This window comes from Mustela putorius, unplaced genomic scaffold (assembly GCF_011764305.1).
Source record: "Mustela putorius furo isolate JIRA1106 unplaced genomic scaffold, ASM1176430v1.1 tig00003834_pilon_pilon_pilon, whole genome shotgun sequence".
NCBI lineage: Eukaryota > Metazoa > Chordata > Mammalia > Carnivora > Mustelidae > Mustela > Mustela putorius.
This window is the reverse complement of record NW_025421987.1, coordinates 121,755,112-121,772,295: the sequence shown is the minus strand read 5'-3', so window position 1 is coordinate 121,772,295 and position 17,184 is coordinate 121,755,112. Positions and strand designations below refer to the sequence as shown.

Sequence of the window (17,184 nt, the reverse complement as noted above, 5' to 3'; positions counted from 1 at the left end):
TTTGGGGATGTAAGTTCTTTTTCCCTTACTGCTCTGCTACCTCCTAGGCCATTGTCTTCATCTGCATGGTTGCAACTGGCACAGGCATGTTCACATCCAAGGTGAAAGAACAGAGTGTGGTTGGGGGAGGGGTTCCCCAGTATTTAGGTCTCAGACACAGGAGCACATGTGTTTTTCCCCTTACATTCCCTTGGTGAGAACTTAGTGGCAGTTCTCACGGCTGCAAGGGAGGCTGAGAGATGTAATCTCTGACTGGGAAGCCATGTTCCACCCATACTCAAATGATGGAGGAATAGGAGAGGAGGTTTGTGGAGGACAGTTACCAGACTTCCCTTCAAAAAGGTAAGAAAAGAGACCAGAAAGAAATGCAAACCATTTATAAACGTAATGTCAACTATTCGGAGATAGAATAAATTTCAATTTGCCTAGAAACTAAAAATATAAATAAGCAACTATAAAAATTCTAGTATTCTTATAGAAAAGTAAAGTTTTGAAAAAGTAGAATTTCCACATCATATCCTGAGGTATACTTAGGCTAAAGAACGGAACACTTCTTAAACATGGTGAGGAAGACTTCACTCAAGACTATTGCAATAGGAGTCAAACTATTACAACAGGGGAGAGAGATTGAATTCAACTCAAAGACAATAGCAACAGCTAGCAATTTACAACCAGGAGGCTGGGTGAAAGGGTGCCTGGATGGGAAATTACTTGGAAGGACTTCATTAGCTATCAAAGATGGGATGATGAGGAACTTGATTGGGATATCGAGACTGGGGAGATTTGCTAATCTGGTTTGGCAGGATTCTTGGTAAACCTAGGCAGTCCAAGAATGAAGTCTAGTCAAGAAGAGAGCTCAGAGAAGCCCGACTAAAGTTTGGCCTCTAAGAAGGGAGTCCTTTCCAACTATTATTATAATGTAAACTCTTAGATTACTTCAGTTTCATACTAACCATTTTGGAGAACATAGAAAGACACAAAGTGTGAATAGACATAAACAGTACATAGGAATATTTAAGTAATAGGGAGGGGGAAAGCAATGGTGTGCATATTCAACATAAATTGCTTCATTACAGTTTTCTTCTCTTTGCAATGTGTGTGTAGTGTTGGGATAGGGAGCACTACATGAATTCTTCAGGTTACTTTGACTTCTACAGTTCTCTGTTTTGGTTAAATTAGGTGATAAAGTACAATCCGTTTTTAGTTCTAATTGAGAAGGCTATATGGGAGATTGCTATTTTCAGATTAGTTTTGTAGGTAGCAAATAATAATCATGATAAAAATCTCAAATCTCAATTAGATGACATCTTGAAATGCTTAATTTTATAGATAAAAATGAATACAATAATTTCTGTGTTGTTTTCAATTATTTTCCGTTATAGTCCAATTATATTTTCAAGTAATGTGATGTTTGTTATTTATTTTCTTATAGCTCTATCATCCCAATGTTGTACGCTATTACAAAACATTTCTGGAAAGTAAGTATGAGTTTTCATGATCTTCCTAATTAAGGAAAAGTATATTGAATATTTCTATCTATATTAGAATGTCACAAAATAAACTTAATTCTTTTCTTTTTTCCCAAGTATTTTCTTTATTTGTGGAGGATCTTGTGCATTACTTATTGATCAGTGAAACAGTGATATAATAATCAATGACCTACAAATAGTTAAAAAGTACTTAGACTCCTATATGAAAGGCACTGCACGAACAAAGCAAAATAGTTATTACAGCTCTTTTCTTACACACACACAAAACCATAGTAGGATCGGGAAAGCAGCAAACTAAAAGTTGATAGCTTGTATAAGACAAAATGAAAAATAGTTTTCGTTGACTCTGATATTTTTCATCCCCCTAAACTGGGAGTGCTATGTCTTTAGATTTATTTTACGTGAAGTTCAGGTAATTACCACAAGGTGGCGATGGAGCCCTGACTGAGTCCGCAGACAGGACCTCTTAGGTGCAAGGATCAGAAGGGTGAGATAAGGGGCTCCTGGGTGGCTCAGTGGTTAAAGTCTCTGCTTTTTACTCAGGTCATGACCCCAGGGTTCTGGGATGGAGCCCTGCATAGGGTTCTCTGCTCAGCGGGGAGCCTGCTTCCTCCTCTCTGCCTGCCTCTCTGCCTGCCTACTTGTGATCTCTTGTCTGTCAAATAAATAAATAAAATCTTTAAAAAAAAAAAAAAAAGGTTGAGATAAAGCCAAACTCAATAACATGCTGAAAACCTTTGACCAAAACAATAAAAGTATTGAGAAACCTTAATGATGTGCATCACATATGAAGTTTCAAAGTAAATCATGTGGAGGAAGATTTAAGGAAGTACAAGGCAACAGTTGGGACTTCCTCATTGCCACTTTGTAAGTGCTATTATTATTATGCAGACCTATTGCAGTAGTGTGGCATTTTAAGATTTTACCCATCTCCCTTCCCCTAGGTGACTCAGAGGAACCCAGGGCTGAAACTGTCCTGTAAATCCTGCTCCCTTCATATTAGAATTCTTAATATTAGAATAATTTCTTATAATTTAGTGCATATCCCATTATAGATCAGGATTGGCTTCAGACTTGCACTACTGAAGTGACACAACTTAGACTAATTTTTTTTTTAAAGATTATTTATTTATTTATTTATTTGCCAGAGAGAGAGAGAGAGAGAGAGAGCGAGAGAGAGCACAGGCAGGCTGAGTGGTAGCAGAGGCAGAGGGAGAAGCAGGCTCCCCGCTGAGCAAGGAGCCCGATCTGGGACTCGATCCCAGGACGCTGGGATCATGACCTGAGCAGAAGGCAGACGCTTAACCAACTGAGCCACCCAGGCGTCCCGACTTAGACTAATTTAAAAACAAAACAAAACTTTTACAAAAAGAATTGAAAATGGCCTAAAAATACGTGAAATATGATAAAATAGATTAGGGAATTATATGAAATTAAATGAAATTGAATTAGGGAATTATGGGATTAAGAGTACCCTTACTGGGGGCGCGTGGGTGGCTCAGTGGATTAAGCCGCTACCTTCAGCTCAGGTCATGATATCAGGGTCCTGGGATCGAGTCCCGCGTCGGGCTCTCTGCTCAGCAGGGAGCCTGCTTCTCTCTCTCTCTCTCTCTGCCTGCCTCTCTGTCTGCTGTGATCTCTCTCTGTCAAATAACTAAAATCTTAAAAAAAAAAAAAAAAGAGTACCCTTACTGTGATGAGCACTGAGTATGGTATAGAACTATTAAATCACTATATTGAACACCTGAAGCTAATATAATACAGTATGTTAATCATACTTCAATAAAGAATCAATTAATATAAGAAAGGAAAAAATTAAGCTAGGAGTAAGATTAGTATATACACTGAGTATTTCTTGGAATAATGAACAATTGAAAATGATATGTCTGTCTGTCTTTAGGAGACATCTGTGTTGTAGAATACTATGCAGCCAGGAGAAAGAATGGCATGGATCTGTGTGTACTCTTAGGCTAGCCTGCTGAATGAAAAAGGATGAGTGGCGGAACATGTATAGTAAATATTCCACTTTTGTGAATATTGTGTACGTATGTATTTTATATACATCCATAATATCACAAAGGATACATGTCACATGCCATTGTTAATAGTTTCATATTGGTTTGAGAGGAGAAAGTAGCATTTACTTTGTTTCTTGACATCCAAAGCAAAGAGATGGATGCAATCAGTTATGGGATTCCCTCAATCCATAAGATAAACCCAGTAGAAGTCCAACTCCCTCTGTTCTAGAGGGGCATGACACATTTCTGTGGTGGGTTATGTTTTCACCTGTGTCATTGCAAGACCTTGGCATGATTCGCTTGTAAAATTCTGTGAGGTACATCCATGAGACTATCAAACAATAGTTTAAAATGCAATTTTCTGAATTTCTGACATGATTTAAGGGTAAATTTTAAACTACTGAGAGGAAAGGTGGGTTTACATGTTCTTTAGGAAATGGCTCCATGACTTGGCATCATTTACCTTGTTCTCTTTGGCACCTCCCAACTGTTCCACATCTTGGTGTACATAGAAAATGGTGATATTTGCCAGAGTAAACTTAAGTGACAAGGTAGTCCATAGCCAAAAGAGACTGTTGCTGGGCTCCGGAGCCCCAAGAGCCCCTCACCTCCACTGCCTCCAGGACTGACTGGATCCATATCTTAGCACGTCTCTAACTCTTCAGCTCTGTGCCCTGCACACACAGATTCTAATTCAAAAGTTTTTTTTCCAAATATATTAAATTTAAATTTCTACTATGTCTTCCTTGTTTTCCTATAGATGATAGGTTGTATATAGTTATGGAGCTTATAGAAGGGGTCCCTCTTGGAGAGCATTTCAGTTCTCTGAAGGAAAAACAACATCATTTTGTTGAAGAAAGACTATGGAAAATATTTATACAGGTACATTTTTGTTTTCATTAATTTTGTTCTAACAAACAGTAAATTTCTGAGCTGATTTCTTAGGCATGTGTATAGTAGTCATCAGTAGTGATATGTATATTGGGGAGAATAAAATTTGTTTTTTATTTGCTCTTTCAAGCTGTGCTTAGCTCTTCGGTACTTACACAAGGAGAAGAGGATTGTGCATAGAGATCTGACACCAAACAACATTATGTTGGGGGACAAAGACAAAGTAACAGTTAGTAAGTATCAGAATCTTAAAATTTTTAATTTAATAATTACTGAATATTATTCAAGAGAGAGTTGTTCAATAGAAGTTTCTGTACTTAAGGGGATATTCTATATCTGCATTGTCCAGCATATGGCTATTGGACATTTGAACTGTGGCTTGTGTGACTAAGGATGTGAATCTTAAATTCTATCAAATTTTAATTGAACATCCCTATGTGACTGGTGGCTACTATATTGGGCCGTCCCTAGTGTAGTTCTTGATTGAGTTATATTTTGCCCATGTTAGAGAATAAAGTACTGTTCAATGTTTAAATATTGAATTCCCAATTCAATGGTGGCTAGGTTTTTTTCTCTCTATAGAACACCACTTCATCAGCAAAAGCCTTTATGACCACCATGTGAGCACATTGTTTTGAACTATTTTAATATAGTCTGTATCATATGGGTGACAAGTATACATATCAGGAGCTATGACAAATCTAGGTATTTGTTTATTTCAGCATCAGTTTTTATCAAATCCACGGATACAGGTAGGCCTAATGTTGGCTAAAATTTTACAAGTGAGAAGGTTATTTTTCCCCCCGACAATTGTATAGTTCTCAATCATAACTTAAAATTAACTTTTTAGCCTAGATTATTGATAGTTTGTATTCTCTTATTCTTCTCCACTCATGAACACTTGTGTTACTCTCATGGACTATTAATCGTTCACCAACTATAAGTAGGGATATACATATCTAAATCAGTGGTCTCTAAATATTTTTTGCTCATGACATGCCATCAGTAAAACTTTTATTTTGTAATATACTACCAATGTATATATGCTTACTTATAAATTATATATCTGCATCACTATACAGTTATTTAATATAAGTGTATAAAGTCCTCAAATAAAATATAAAGGGGTGCACTAAAGAATCAAAATAACGGTTTCAATATTTTTTCCTGCCCTCCATGGATTGCCCTAGGCATTTAGCTTTGGGGACCACTTCCCTAAATGTTATTGATGTGAGAGACACATGGTAACATTGTAAAGCTGATTCTCTTAGTTTTAATAGAATCTAGTTCTTCATGAAGGCAATTCCAAATGTGCACCTTAACCATCACCACATGTCTTCAATAGCAACAATTATATTTACTGTCCAGATTTTTCTAAGGGCATCCTATATTAGTTTAAAATATAAAAAGCAACCCCAAACAAGAACTCTGGCTAACTTCCAATGCAAAGTTACTTGGAAATATTTCCAGGCCAGGGCAGAAATATAAAATGAGACAAAGTAATTGTGAATCTTCACTTTGGACACAAATTTGCTTAATCATTTGAAATTAATTACAATTTTGTTTGCCATAAACTTTCAGGTTTTTTTTCTTTTTATAAATTAGACTTGTGTTTCTTTAAGAATTGTTCCCATTTATATACCTATAGATATTTTGATTTATAAGTTAATGAGAATTAATAGAAATCAAATTTATTATACCTATATATTATTAAATAGGATTGATTTAATTTTGTTTTGTGTTGTATATGATGCCTTTAATGGCTTTTCAGGCCACGTTTCTGGGTAATAGCCAACCCTGCATTTTATTTTCTTACTAAGATCAGCTATAATCATTTCTTTGGTTACATTTAATACATTGAGATTAAGCTTTCCTTGTAGTAGCTTGATTTCTTTTCTATCTAAGCTTATTAAATTTTATATTTATATTCTGTAATCAGTACTGCACATCAAAATAGTTTACAAAATAAAGTAGTGCTAAAAATCTTACGAAGAAACATTTACCTCTTTGCAATCCCCAATTCTCTGTTTTCTGAAAAATTTCATTCTCTTTAGCTTCTTCTGGTATTTGATTTTCCATTGTGATAGTTGAGGATTTAGTTTTCGTATTTCTTCTTCCCCATTTACCATCCTGCCAATAAAGTTATTGCACAATTTGGGGTAGAATCAATATTTAATGTTTACATTATTATTATTATATAAATTACTGCTTAATGTTGATCACCTTCTCCTTTCTCATAGACCTTTTTGTTTTTCTTGGAGTTAATAATTGCCTTCTCTTTTGTTTGTTTTCTTAATTTTCTATGTAGGTATTATTTCTTCTTCCCAAGTCTTCCAAAAAGATTATAAAAGCCCTCTCTGTACTATTTCCATGTGGCCAAACATGGCATTTGCTCTCAGTTTTGTTTTCCTGGATACTCCATTCTGGTAGCGGCTTGCTGCAGTGGGATTTGAATTTAGGTCTGCTGTATGGCCGTTGTCCTGGAGCTCACATTTGCTTCTTTTCTAATTGGAATCTCTCTTATGTCCTATGATTTCCCCTTCCTTCTTTCTTTCTTTTTTTCCTTTTTTCTTCCTTCCTTTCTTCTTTCTCTCTGTCCCCTTCCTTCCTTCCTCCCTTCTAGTTTTCATTTAAATTCCAGTTAGTTAACATACAGTGTAATATTAGTTTCAGGTGTAGAATTTAGTGATTCATCACTTACACACTCTCCTTTTTTAACTCTCCTGTTGTGCTGAAGTGTATCTTCCAGTACTTTCCTTAAAAAGAATGTTCTGGAATGTTCTTAAAATTTTTGGATGCTTGTGTGTCACAAAATATTTTTAGGGGACCTTTGTACTCTGTTGAGTGGGTGTAGTATTCTCAGATGAAAGTCATTATCCTTTCAAATTTGAAGGCATTACTTCAGTCTTCTAGTATCCAGTTTTGCTGTTTGGAAAGCCAATGCTATTTTGATTCCCATTCCTTATATATGAGCTCTTTAATTATCTAGAAAATTTTAGGTTGTTCCCTTCATCCGCAACTTTGGGTGGGTCTCTCTTCATTCAGTGTATTTGGAACTAGGTGTGTACTTCAATATTGGAGGCTTAAAACTTCAGTCTTGTGAAATTTTCCTGCTTATTTCTTCATTATTTTTCTCCCTTCTCCTTTACTTTCTAGAATTCCTTTTAGTCTTGGATCTATATGCTAAATAATCTCCTAATTTATTTTATTTTATTTTTTTTTAAGATTTTATTTATTTATTTGACAGAGAGAAATCACAAGCAGATGGAGAGGCAGGCAGAGAGAGAGGAAGGCAGAGAGAGAGGAAGAGAAGCAGGCTCCCTACTGAGCAGAGAGCCCGATGCGGGACTCGATCCCAGGACCCTGAGATCATGACCTGAGCCGAAGGCATCAGCTTAACCCACTGAGCCACCCAGGCGCCCAATAATCTCCTAATTTAAAAATAATCATTCTCTTAGTTTTCAGCTCTGTCTCTTTGTTCTACTTCAGTTATTTCTTCAACTTAATTTTCTAGTACTTCTATTGAATATTTAATTTTAATTTTCACATATTTTTATTTCCCCTTTTATCTTGTTCTTTATTTCATTTTCATGGAATCTTGATTTTATTCTCTCTCAGGGTAATATAAACTTTTCTCTTCAGCACCCTGCATCGTTTCTGTATCTTCTGGTTCCATCTCCACCCCACCCTCAATCTCTCTTTCCTAATGGAGACTTTTCTTAAATGTCTTTGATCCTGGACTGTCAAAGACACTAAATAAACCTTTGGAAGCTTCGTGAGTTCCAGCTAAGGCTGCCATCTGTGGACTTCATTAGAGCACAAAGACATTTTTCCTTTGGAAACCCCTAAAGTTATTATTCAAACTTTTTCCAGAGAATGCAGCACCAGTATCTTGACTGAGGCAATGTCTATCTGTTGCTGTCATTTAGGGAATGGTGTGTACAGAGGGGCCTCAGGGAAGTATGTTCAGTTGATAGATTTTCCTTGAATGCTCATGGGTTCTTCCATACTCTGCTTTGTTTCTTTCTGGTCTGTCAGTGTCTTTGGAAAATCTCCCTTTTTCTTCTAGTGGCAGAGGGAACTCAGTTACTGAGTAGTGTCATGTGTGAATGTAAGGAGGGACCCGCGGACTTGATCTGAACTCTGTCTTTTGAGCCTTTCTTAACTTCACTTCTCCTTGTGTGGTACACTGGGCTCTACAGGGCGAATGGGCTCCCTTTGGGCCCTCTTATTCTAAGACACATGGTTTGGGACTTCGGCTTGGTATATTCTCCATCTATTCTCCATCTTACAAAAATTCATTGAAATCCTTATCTCTGTTGTTACCAAGCCCATTTTCATTGTCCTTATGAGTTAGTAATTTCTTAAAGAAAATTTATTTCCCTTCATTTTAGCAAGATTTGGAGAGTTAGAAGACATACACACATAAGATTAATCTACTTTTTTTTTTTTTAAAGGTTTTATTTATTTGTCAGAGAGAGAGAGAGCACACAAGCAGGGGCACAATGAACAAAGGGATAAGTAGGCTCCCTGCTGAGCAAGAAGAACATTGTGGGACTCAGTTCCAGGACCCTGAGATCATGACCTGAACCCAAAGGCAGACATTTAACTGACTGAGCCACCCATGAGTCCCAGTCAATCTACCTTTTAAACCCAAATAGGCAAGCCAGTTACATTATTAAGTCTATACATTAGATGTAACAAAATATCCCACTTTCATTATACTCTCTATCTTTAAAAAAATAAGTATTTTTGCTTGTACTCAAATTGTGAAGGACTCCCAGAAAAAAAGTTACTTTGTTTACAAGGATAAATAAACTTTTATTTTATTTTTCTCTGTCCTGCCCCTCATCACCATTCTGCCCAGCCTTTTTATTGTTAATATTTATTAGACTTATACTTGAGTGTTACTAACTTAAAAATTATTTTCAGCTTTTAAAACTTTTTAGCATTAAATGAGGCAATATTTTTCTAGTTTCAAATAAAGAATTAGTGATATACCTCAGAACAGAATCTTACCTTAATCTAGTTTCTTTCCATTAAAACAGTTACATGGACAGGGTGTTGATGTGCTATTGTCCTTTTCAATGAGTATAAAATGACTTTATGATGAAAAAGATCATCCAAAGGGACTTAATATCACTTAAAGACTTAAAGATAGTTTAAATGTAATAGTGATGAAAATATTTTTCACTGTCTATCCCTATTGGTATAAATGTTGACTTTAGAGACTTTTATTTTTATGATGGGTGTGGTTAAATTAAAACCTAGCATTAATTTGAAACCAAATATGGAAGATGCCTGTATTTTGGGAGGTTGAAATAAAGCCATTCATAGAGCCTATAAAAAGAGGCTGGGGTGTGTATGAAATCATGTTACCACAAAGGGGCAGCCTTGTCATATTTTATTTTTCTCTTCTCTTGTGCTAGAAGGCTTATTTACTCCCAGGAAAGATACACAGAATTGACAAATGATGTTTAAGATCCATGAGACAAGATGTACTGAAAATGTAACCAGACAAAAAAGCTTTAGAAAAATCAAAATTTCCCTCTTCTTCTCTTTTCCTTAATGTAGATGAATTAGATGTTGTAAAATTGAGGTCGGTGTGCAATTATTTACAGTAAGCACACTAGCTGGGAATTTGCCTTCCTGAGGCAGCAGAGTAGAAAGTACTAACTTTATATTAAATACTAATATTTCGGTTTGTGTGGTTTTACAAATGGTGTTTAATTTTAATGTCTAAATATATTTCCATTTAAAAGACTGTATATTTTAATGACTTGTTCTATGAAACATGTCCAGGTCTTGCCTCTGCACTTATTTGCAACCTTGGATGCCACACAAGGGAACAGACCTGACTCAGTACCACACTAAGCAAAGTTTAGTCAAGGTCACTTCTAAGTGCTTCAGCAGGTCAAGTAAGACCTACACTGTACTATCCCATTATAGAATGGCTCTGAAGGAGGGGATCTGTTGGAAATGAACTTGCTCACAGACCCACCATTTCACATTTCTCGACCTTTTCAAATACCCACATTTTAATATAAGCCTCTCATGCTCTCATTTTCTCCCCTGATCCCAAATTTAAAAAAAAAGAAAAAGAAGAAGGAAAGGAAAAAAAGACAACATTTGCCCACCCTGGCTTAAAACAGCAAGGTTTCTATCTTAGCTCATACTCTGTATGCGATGTCAGTCACTAAGGGAGCTGTGCTCAGAGACCCAGGCTGCATGAAGCTCCTTTACACCTGCTTCAACATTGCGGAGGCAGGAAAGCAAAAGCATGGCACCATACCTCCACTCTTAAAACTTCTGCCCTGACTTCATGGGTCAAAGCAAGTCAAGTTTAAAAGGGTGAAGATGTGTTCCTCCTCCCCAGAGAATGTAGTCTATCACAACTTTCAGGTGCAGGGGAAAATGTGATTGACTCTCTGTGGGGCCTTCAGGTGAGGAGGTGAGCAGGAAAGAATTCCAGGCATGGGCTACAGCAATACAAAAGGTTAGAGAACCAAAGTGGTACAGTGTGCCTAGGCACTAGTGTGATGTTCAATGAGTCAAGACAATAGGGACTTTGGTGGGTGAGGAGCTTGGGCATTGATGTTTATTTAGTCAGAGATTTATCTTTAGAAGTTTCTAGATTGGAAATAATGTGATCAGATATGGGATATAATGACAGGGTAGGGTCACCATAGGGAAAGACTGGAGACGGATCCCCAGTTCAGGAGATGTATCAGTTAAGATCTGTTTGGATGCAAAAAGCCAGAATAACAATGACTTACACTGTAAGGATGTGTAATGATCTCATAACAAGGGGTCTGGAGGTGGGCAGTTCTAGTGCTGGTTTAACAATTCAAGGAGGTCAACCATGATCTAGGCATTTCTATCTTTCCCCCCATTATCCTCAGCAGATTGGCCAGAGCTCCAGGCATCATTACCAGATTCAGACAGGAAGTAGGATGGCAGCTAGGTTAAAAAAAAAAAGCAAACAAAAACAATTCTGTTCTTCAAATGACTATTTCCTTTTATCATTAAAGAAAATCTTTCAGTCCCATTATATGTCTTACTTTTATTGGCCAAAGCCAAGTCACGTTACCACCCCCTGATATAAGGGAGACTGTCTAGTTAGCTTTCAGCCTCTATAGTTGGGGCTAAGAAAGGGATAAAGGGGTGGCTGATGGCTTTTTTTTTTTAAAGATTTTATTTATTTATTAGACAGAGACATAATGAGAGAGCGAACACAAGCAGCCAGAGGAAAAATTGAGCCCGATACAGGACTCGATCCCAGGACCCCGGAGACCATGACCAGAGCCAAAGGCAGATGCCTAACGACTGAGCCACTATTAGGCACCCCTAATGGCTTTTTGAGAGCTAGTCCTCAGTATTTGCTGCCAAAGGCCCTTGCAGTTGTCCAGGGAAGATGTAATGTGGGCTTCACCTATGGCAGCAGCAGAAGAGGATATCGCAGAAGGATTAGATTTATCAATTATTTGAGACCCAGAATTTAAAAAATTTTGTGCTTAGTCAATGAGGTGTGAGAACAGTGAGAGAGAGTCTGAGTTTGTGAAGATTGTGACACCAGAGAATTGGGTGAGGGGATTTAAGGTTGTAAGGGTTTGGACATACTGCTTTAGAAATCTGATCATATCCTTTCCTGGTTAAAGTCCTTTAGGTAGCTCCCTATGACATTCTTTAGGGTGCCCAAACTCCTTTTTCCATGATCTCACCTTTGCTCTTTACTCTAGCCTCATGGGACAAATTGCTCCCTCCTGAACAGACCATGCTGTGGTCCTATACCTCTGTGACTTCCAACATCGCGTTCTCTCTCCCTGAAATGCCCTCTGCTACTCAGTTCAAATGCCATTCCTCCAGGTGGCATCTTTGATGGCCACATCTGACAGGTGCTATTTCTGGGCTCCTTAAGGATAGCAGGCTTGCCTTTCTCAGCACATAGGGCAATGATTTATTGCCATTCCCTCCTTGAGGTAAAGGAAACTGGTTTTCTTGACTTTTATTTCTCAGAAAGCACTTTATAATATTTGTTGACTACATGGATAGATGAATGAACTAAAAAATACCCAGGTAGAAATATTTAGAAACCAGTTGCAAATGAAAAATGATGATTAGGGAAGATAGTTGGGTTTGAGATCTTGACCTTGACAGTTAAGATTTTGTGGGAAGAGTGTTTAATATAAGAGGAAATGAGGATTAAAGTGAAATCAGGTGCATAAATGGGGTAAGTTACAAGCAATTCCCATTGGCATCGCAGCAAATAATGCAACCCAAAGTATGAAAGAATTTACTCTATTGAGTGCCAACAAAGTTTGAGAAATCAAATTAGATCTCACTTGTATTGCTAAAGTCTTGGCATTTTAATTGTTTTCTAGAGGATTACCAATGACATGGTTAGTGTCATTCGTTGGTTCAGCCGTGGTTGAGAAATCTATGTCAATACAGGAAAAACGAATTAGTGTTACACTTCTGATAGGGAAGTCAAAGTCCTTCTATGCATATTATCTCATACCCCTCCAAAATCTCCTGACTAACATAATGAGTCACATAATGAGTCTGTAGCTTTTATAGGTCTCTTGATCTTTCTTTGAACATGTTGTATGGTTTATTTCTCATAAACCAGATATAGTATCTTTTTGAGTCTAAGCCAATGCAGAGCTTTGAGTGTTCTTAAAAGAATACAGACTATTGAATCACTCATGTTGCATACCATCGTGTAACATCTGTGTAGTAAGGGTAGCCACACTATTTCTAGGATTTATCTCAGTCAACAAATTACCTTCATGTCACTAGGAAAGCAAGAATATTTTCTCTCAAGCCCACCGGTTTCCTTATATTGCTATTAGGTCATGTGAAATAGGGAAATAGTCAAATCTAATTTCTAAAAAATTTTCTAAAATTCTCACAATGCCAGTGGGTCATTCTGCAGTTCTGAGATTTGAATAGCAGTTGGCTTCCAGGAAAAGATGAGAATGGTAGTCCCAAGAAAGTCCAAGCAGGACATCCTGAAAGTGATGATCTTGACCAGATGATAGTTATGCTCTCCTGGTGGGATGGACTCACCTTAATTGACTGCATAAGTGAATAAGGGGGCTTGGATGTCTACCATCTTAGGAAAAAAATGGGACTAAAATCTTTCCAGTGCTGGGTTTATATGGCCTATAAAAGCACCAAAGGACCAGGATAATACAATTTGTTTTAGTGTGTGTTTTCATATGGACATATTGGGTTATGATTTAGTTCTCTAAGGAATTTTTTTTTTTTTAAGATTCTATTTATTTATTTGTCAGGCAGAGATCACAAGTAGGCAGAGAGGCAGGCAGAGAGAGAGGGGGAAGCAGGCTCCCTTGCGGAGCAGAGAGCCCGATGTAGGGCTCGATCCCAGGACCCGAGACCACGACCCGGGCCGAAGGCAGAGGCTTAATCCACTGAGCCACCCAGGCGCCCCAGTTCTCTAAGGAATTTTTAATGTAAAGGGTAGAATCTGATGAGTTCTGGACATGTTATTTTCATTTTGTGAGTTTTCCCAAAGTGTGTTCTTTGAAACAGCATGGTGAGTGGGTGGGAATGCCTATTTTTACACAGACTAATTCAACAGTGCATGTTACTACACATCTGATCAGTCTGCCCAGCCTTTCAAGTGTACTGAAGCCATTGGAGCCTTTTAAACTCTATAATCAGGCCATAAACAGTGTGAGTGTGTGTGTGTGTGAGAGAGAGAGCGAGAGAGAATGAGAGAGAGCAAGAGCCTGACTTACTGTTTTTTATAAGAATCTGACTCAGTACTCCTATTTAATATTAGAACCATGTGTTTAAAAGTTCCATTCATTATTCCAAGTCATAGTAACCAGAATAAAGCCCACATTGAAAGTGATTTTAGAAGAGCCCATATTTAGTAAGGGCACTGGTTTCCCCTGAGAATCTAGTCTACTGGTAGATGTCCTAGAGTGAAATGATGTTTGTGTATCAAAGATATGGAGTTACCTAGAATTCAGAAAGTACTTTTATATCAGGAGTTGAATTTTTCATCCTACAACTCTTTTTGATAATAATTCCGTCAAAAGAAATCAATCAAATAATGATGCTGTTGAGAAGAGGAAATACTTTACTCTCTCTCATCCAGGGAAAGTCCTGCACTGGGAAAGGAAGCTTTGGAAGGGTGGGTGGCACAGTGGAAGAGCTCACATTAGGAATTTGAGTGGCTTTTGGAGGAGGAAGCACTGAAGAGGCAGGGGTTTGTTGAGCATCCTTCCAAGAACTCCTTATTTCCCCACAGAGCCCTGCCTGGAGAGGATATTACTGATGATCTTGTCACTGTGGAAGTTGGAAGTTGGCCTTCATTTACTGAGGCAGAAGGAAAGAGCTGAGAGGTAGAGAGATGGGAGAGGTTACAAGATGGATATCTTTCTGAATTAGGCATCAAGTAGATGCCTCGTCATTGCCTGGCACTGTAGAGATTTCAACTGATCTTTTCCTGGAATCTTCACAGTCACTCATGGTTTTTATTTTACTCAGAAAAGACATTTTTATCATGGTGAAAATTTTAGCTATGCTTTGAAGGAAAGGAGGAACCACCCATAGCTACATCTCTTAAGCATTTACTATGGGATGAAAGTTCTATGTTCACTACCTCGTCCAATATCTCAGGCTCATTCCCATTCTCACAGATCATGAAAAGAGTTAGAGAGGTTAGAAAACTCGCTTAAATCACCCAGCTAATAGGTTGACAGGACCAGGGATGAACTACATCTGACTCTAGTGTTCATCTCTTCATCAATTCTCTTTATTGTATTCCCCCAGAAAGATCAATTCAGGTAAAGAAGAAGACATCCTTGTGGGCATGGGGACCTCATAATCAATAACTGTGTTGAATGAATTGGGGGAATCCAATAGTTTTGTTGAGGTGGACGTTTTAAGTTGGGCAGTATTGACAGGTATCTTTCATCTGAACATGGCCTGCAGGTTCTTGCATCATCTGGCCATGCCCCTCATTGTCTACCTTCCCAACCAACCTGGCCTTTTTTTCAGTTCTTCAACTGACCATGCTCCCTTGATCACAGGACTTTCCCTCTGTTCCTTAATGGATCATGTTTTCTTGATCACAGGACTTTTGCACATGCAGGTTCCTCTGCTGGATATCTCTTTTCCACTTCTTCTTCTTACTTGGTTAACTCTTGTCCTCTGTTATGTATTTCCTCAATCACCATTTTGTCACAGATTTTCTTGATCTGCTGTATTTTCTGTGTTACTCTCTCATAGTATTATAGATCTACCTGATTTTTAGTGATCTTACCACATTTATAAATTTATATATGTAATACTTTGTTTAATGTGTATCTCTACCATTGGTCTCTATGGGCTATGTCAATATGGATAGCTTCTGATCTGGTTATGGGAGAAATGGATGAATCAGTGAGTAAAGGGACAGTATTGAAGGCCTAGGGCAGCTGGAAACTTTATAAACCATAGCAGTCAGGAGACATTCTGGCACCTATATGGGGGCTTGCTGTAATGAAGACAGGGGTTGTTAGGTAATTCCGTTGTTAAATACCCTGTGGAATGAATTAGAAAGAAAAGTTTTCTAATGAGATGCACCTAGGTTCTTGCAGGAAAAGGGAGGGCCTGAGCTCCTGGTATATTTAAACTATGGTCACAGAATAAAAAGAAAGAGTCAGATACAAGAGGTGAGGAGTTAATGAACATGGGAGCAACAGGGAAGAGGCAGAGATTTCAAGCCCAGAAAATGGGGAAGATGAGATCCCATCTGCTGCTTGGGGTATCCTGGGTGACTGTAAATGATGAGCTCAGTCTGGGGTGTGAAGGACCAGGTGCTGCCTATAGCTGGGAATGAAATGGCATGGCTTTGAATTTGGGAGCTACTGACACAGGTGGTGGGTGAAAGTGCCCTAGGGAGAGGGATGGAAATAACCTTATGACTCCTTGCAAAAGATAAGTTTCATAGGCTCTTTTTGAGAAAACAAGAGTAGTTGAGTTATGGATCCAATGTCACATAGATAGTAAATGACAGAGCAAGAATCTAGGCACTCAACCAGAGGCCATACACATTTTCCATCTGAAGGTTGACAGCTATAGGCTGTAGCACAAACAGGCTACAGTTTTAGCATTTCCTATATCATTCATTCTATCCAAGGAGAGATTTTTTTTACTGATTTTTTTTTTTTTTTAGGCATAATGTGCTATATGTAAAATGTCATCTGTTGTCATTTTGAATTTCTATAATAACACATGAATGCTTTTATGACCACAGTTTCTGAAATAAATCCTTTTCCTCTGCTCCAAATATGATCATGAATGTAGAAAGAGTAATAGAAACATTACCACTACTACCAAAATCTTCCAAATGGCCAAACAATATTAGCTTTTTATGAATACTTGCCAACTACCTGTGTTTTTGTAGACATCCATCTGAGTTTCTGCCATTATCTACATTATGTAGAGTGAGTAGAACGCTTGTAAGTACCACTGCTTAGTTTTTGCCTTTCAAAATCAACGGTATTTTTATAAAAACAAGATAATTTCTATGTAGCACTAAGACTAAAAGTTAAAGGATTATTTTAGATCGTAAGTACATGAAGTCTGTGTGTGCAAAAGTTATAGTGAGCTCCCCAAAATACTGATATGCTATACTATTTCTACTAATTTTCTCCAATACACACAAGGAGGAATGGAAAGATTAAAGCATACCGTCTAATTCATGAATAGTCCTTTTTTAAATATTTGTTTACTTATTTGAGAGAGAGAGGCTGAGCAGAGGAGAA

At 37.7% G+C, this 17,184-nt stretch overlaps 1 protein-coding gene across 12 annotated transcripts in view; it reads left to right on the top strand.

Moving 5' to 3' along the window:
- Positions 1 to 17,184, top strand: part of NEK10 (NIMA related kinase 10) — a 238,958-nt gene that overhangs the window by 71,243 nt on the left and 150,531 nt on the right. For 10 of the 12 annotated variants that reach the window (XR_006609259.1, XM_013057173.2, XM_004754326.3 and 7 more), the window contains 3 exons: positions 1,433 to 1,478; positions 4,269 to 4,390; positions 4,530 to 4,632. Coding sequence is in view for 11 of the 12 variants with exons in the window: in XM_013057173.2 (XP_012912627.1) it covers positions 1,433 to 1,478; positions 4,269 to 4,390; positions 4,530 to 4,632 (271 nt within the window). In the remaining variant the exon portion in view is untranslated. Of the gene's footprint in view, positions 1 to 1,432; positions 1,479 to 3,391; positions 3,532 to 4,268; positions 4,391 to 4,529; positions 4,633 to 14,681; positions 15,672 to 17,184 lie in introns of those variants that run through there. The other 2 variants (XM_045088986.1, XM_013057174.2) reach the window with 2 other exon arrangements.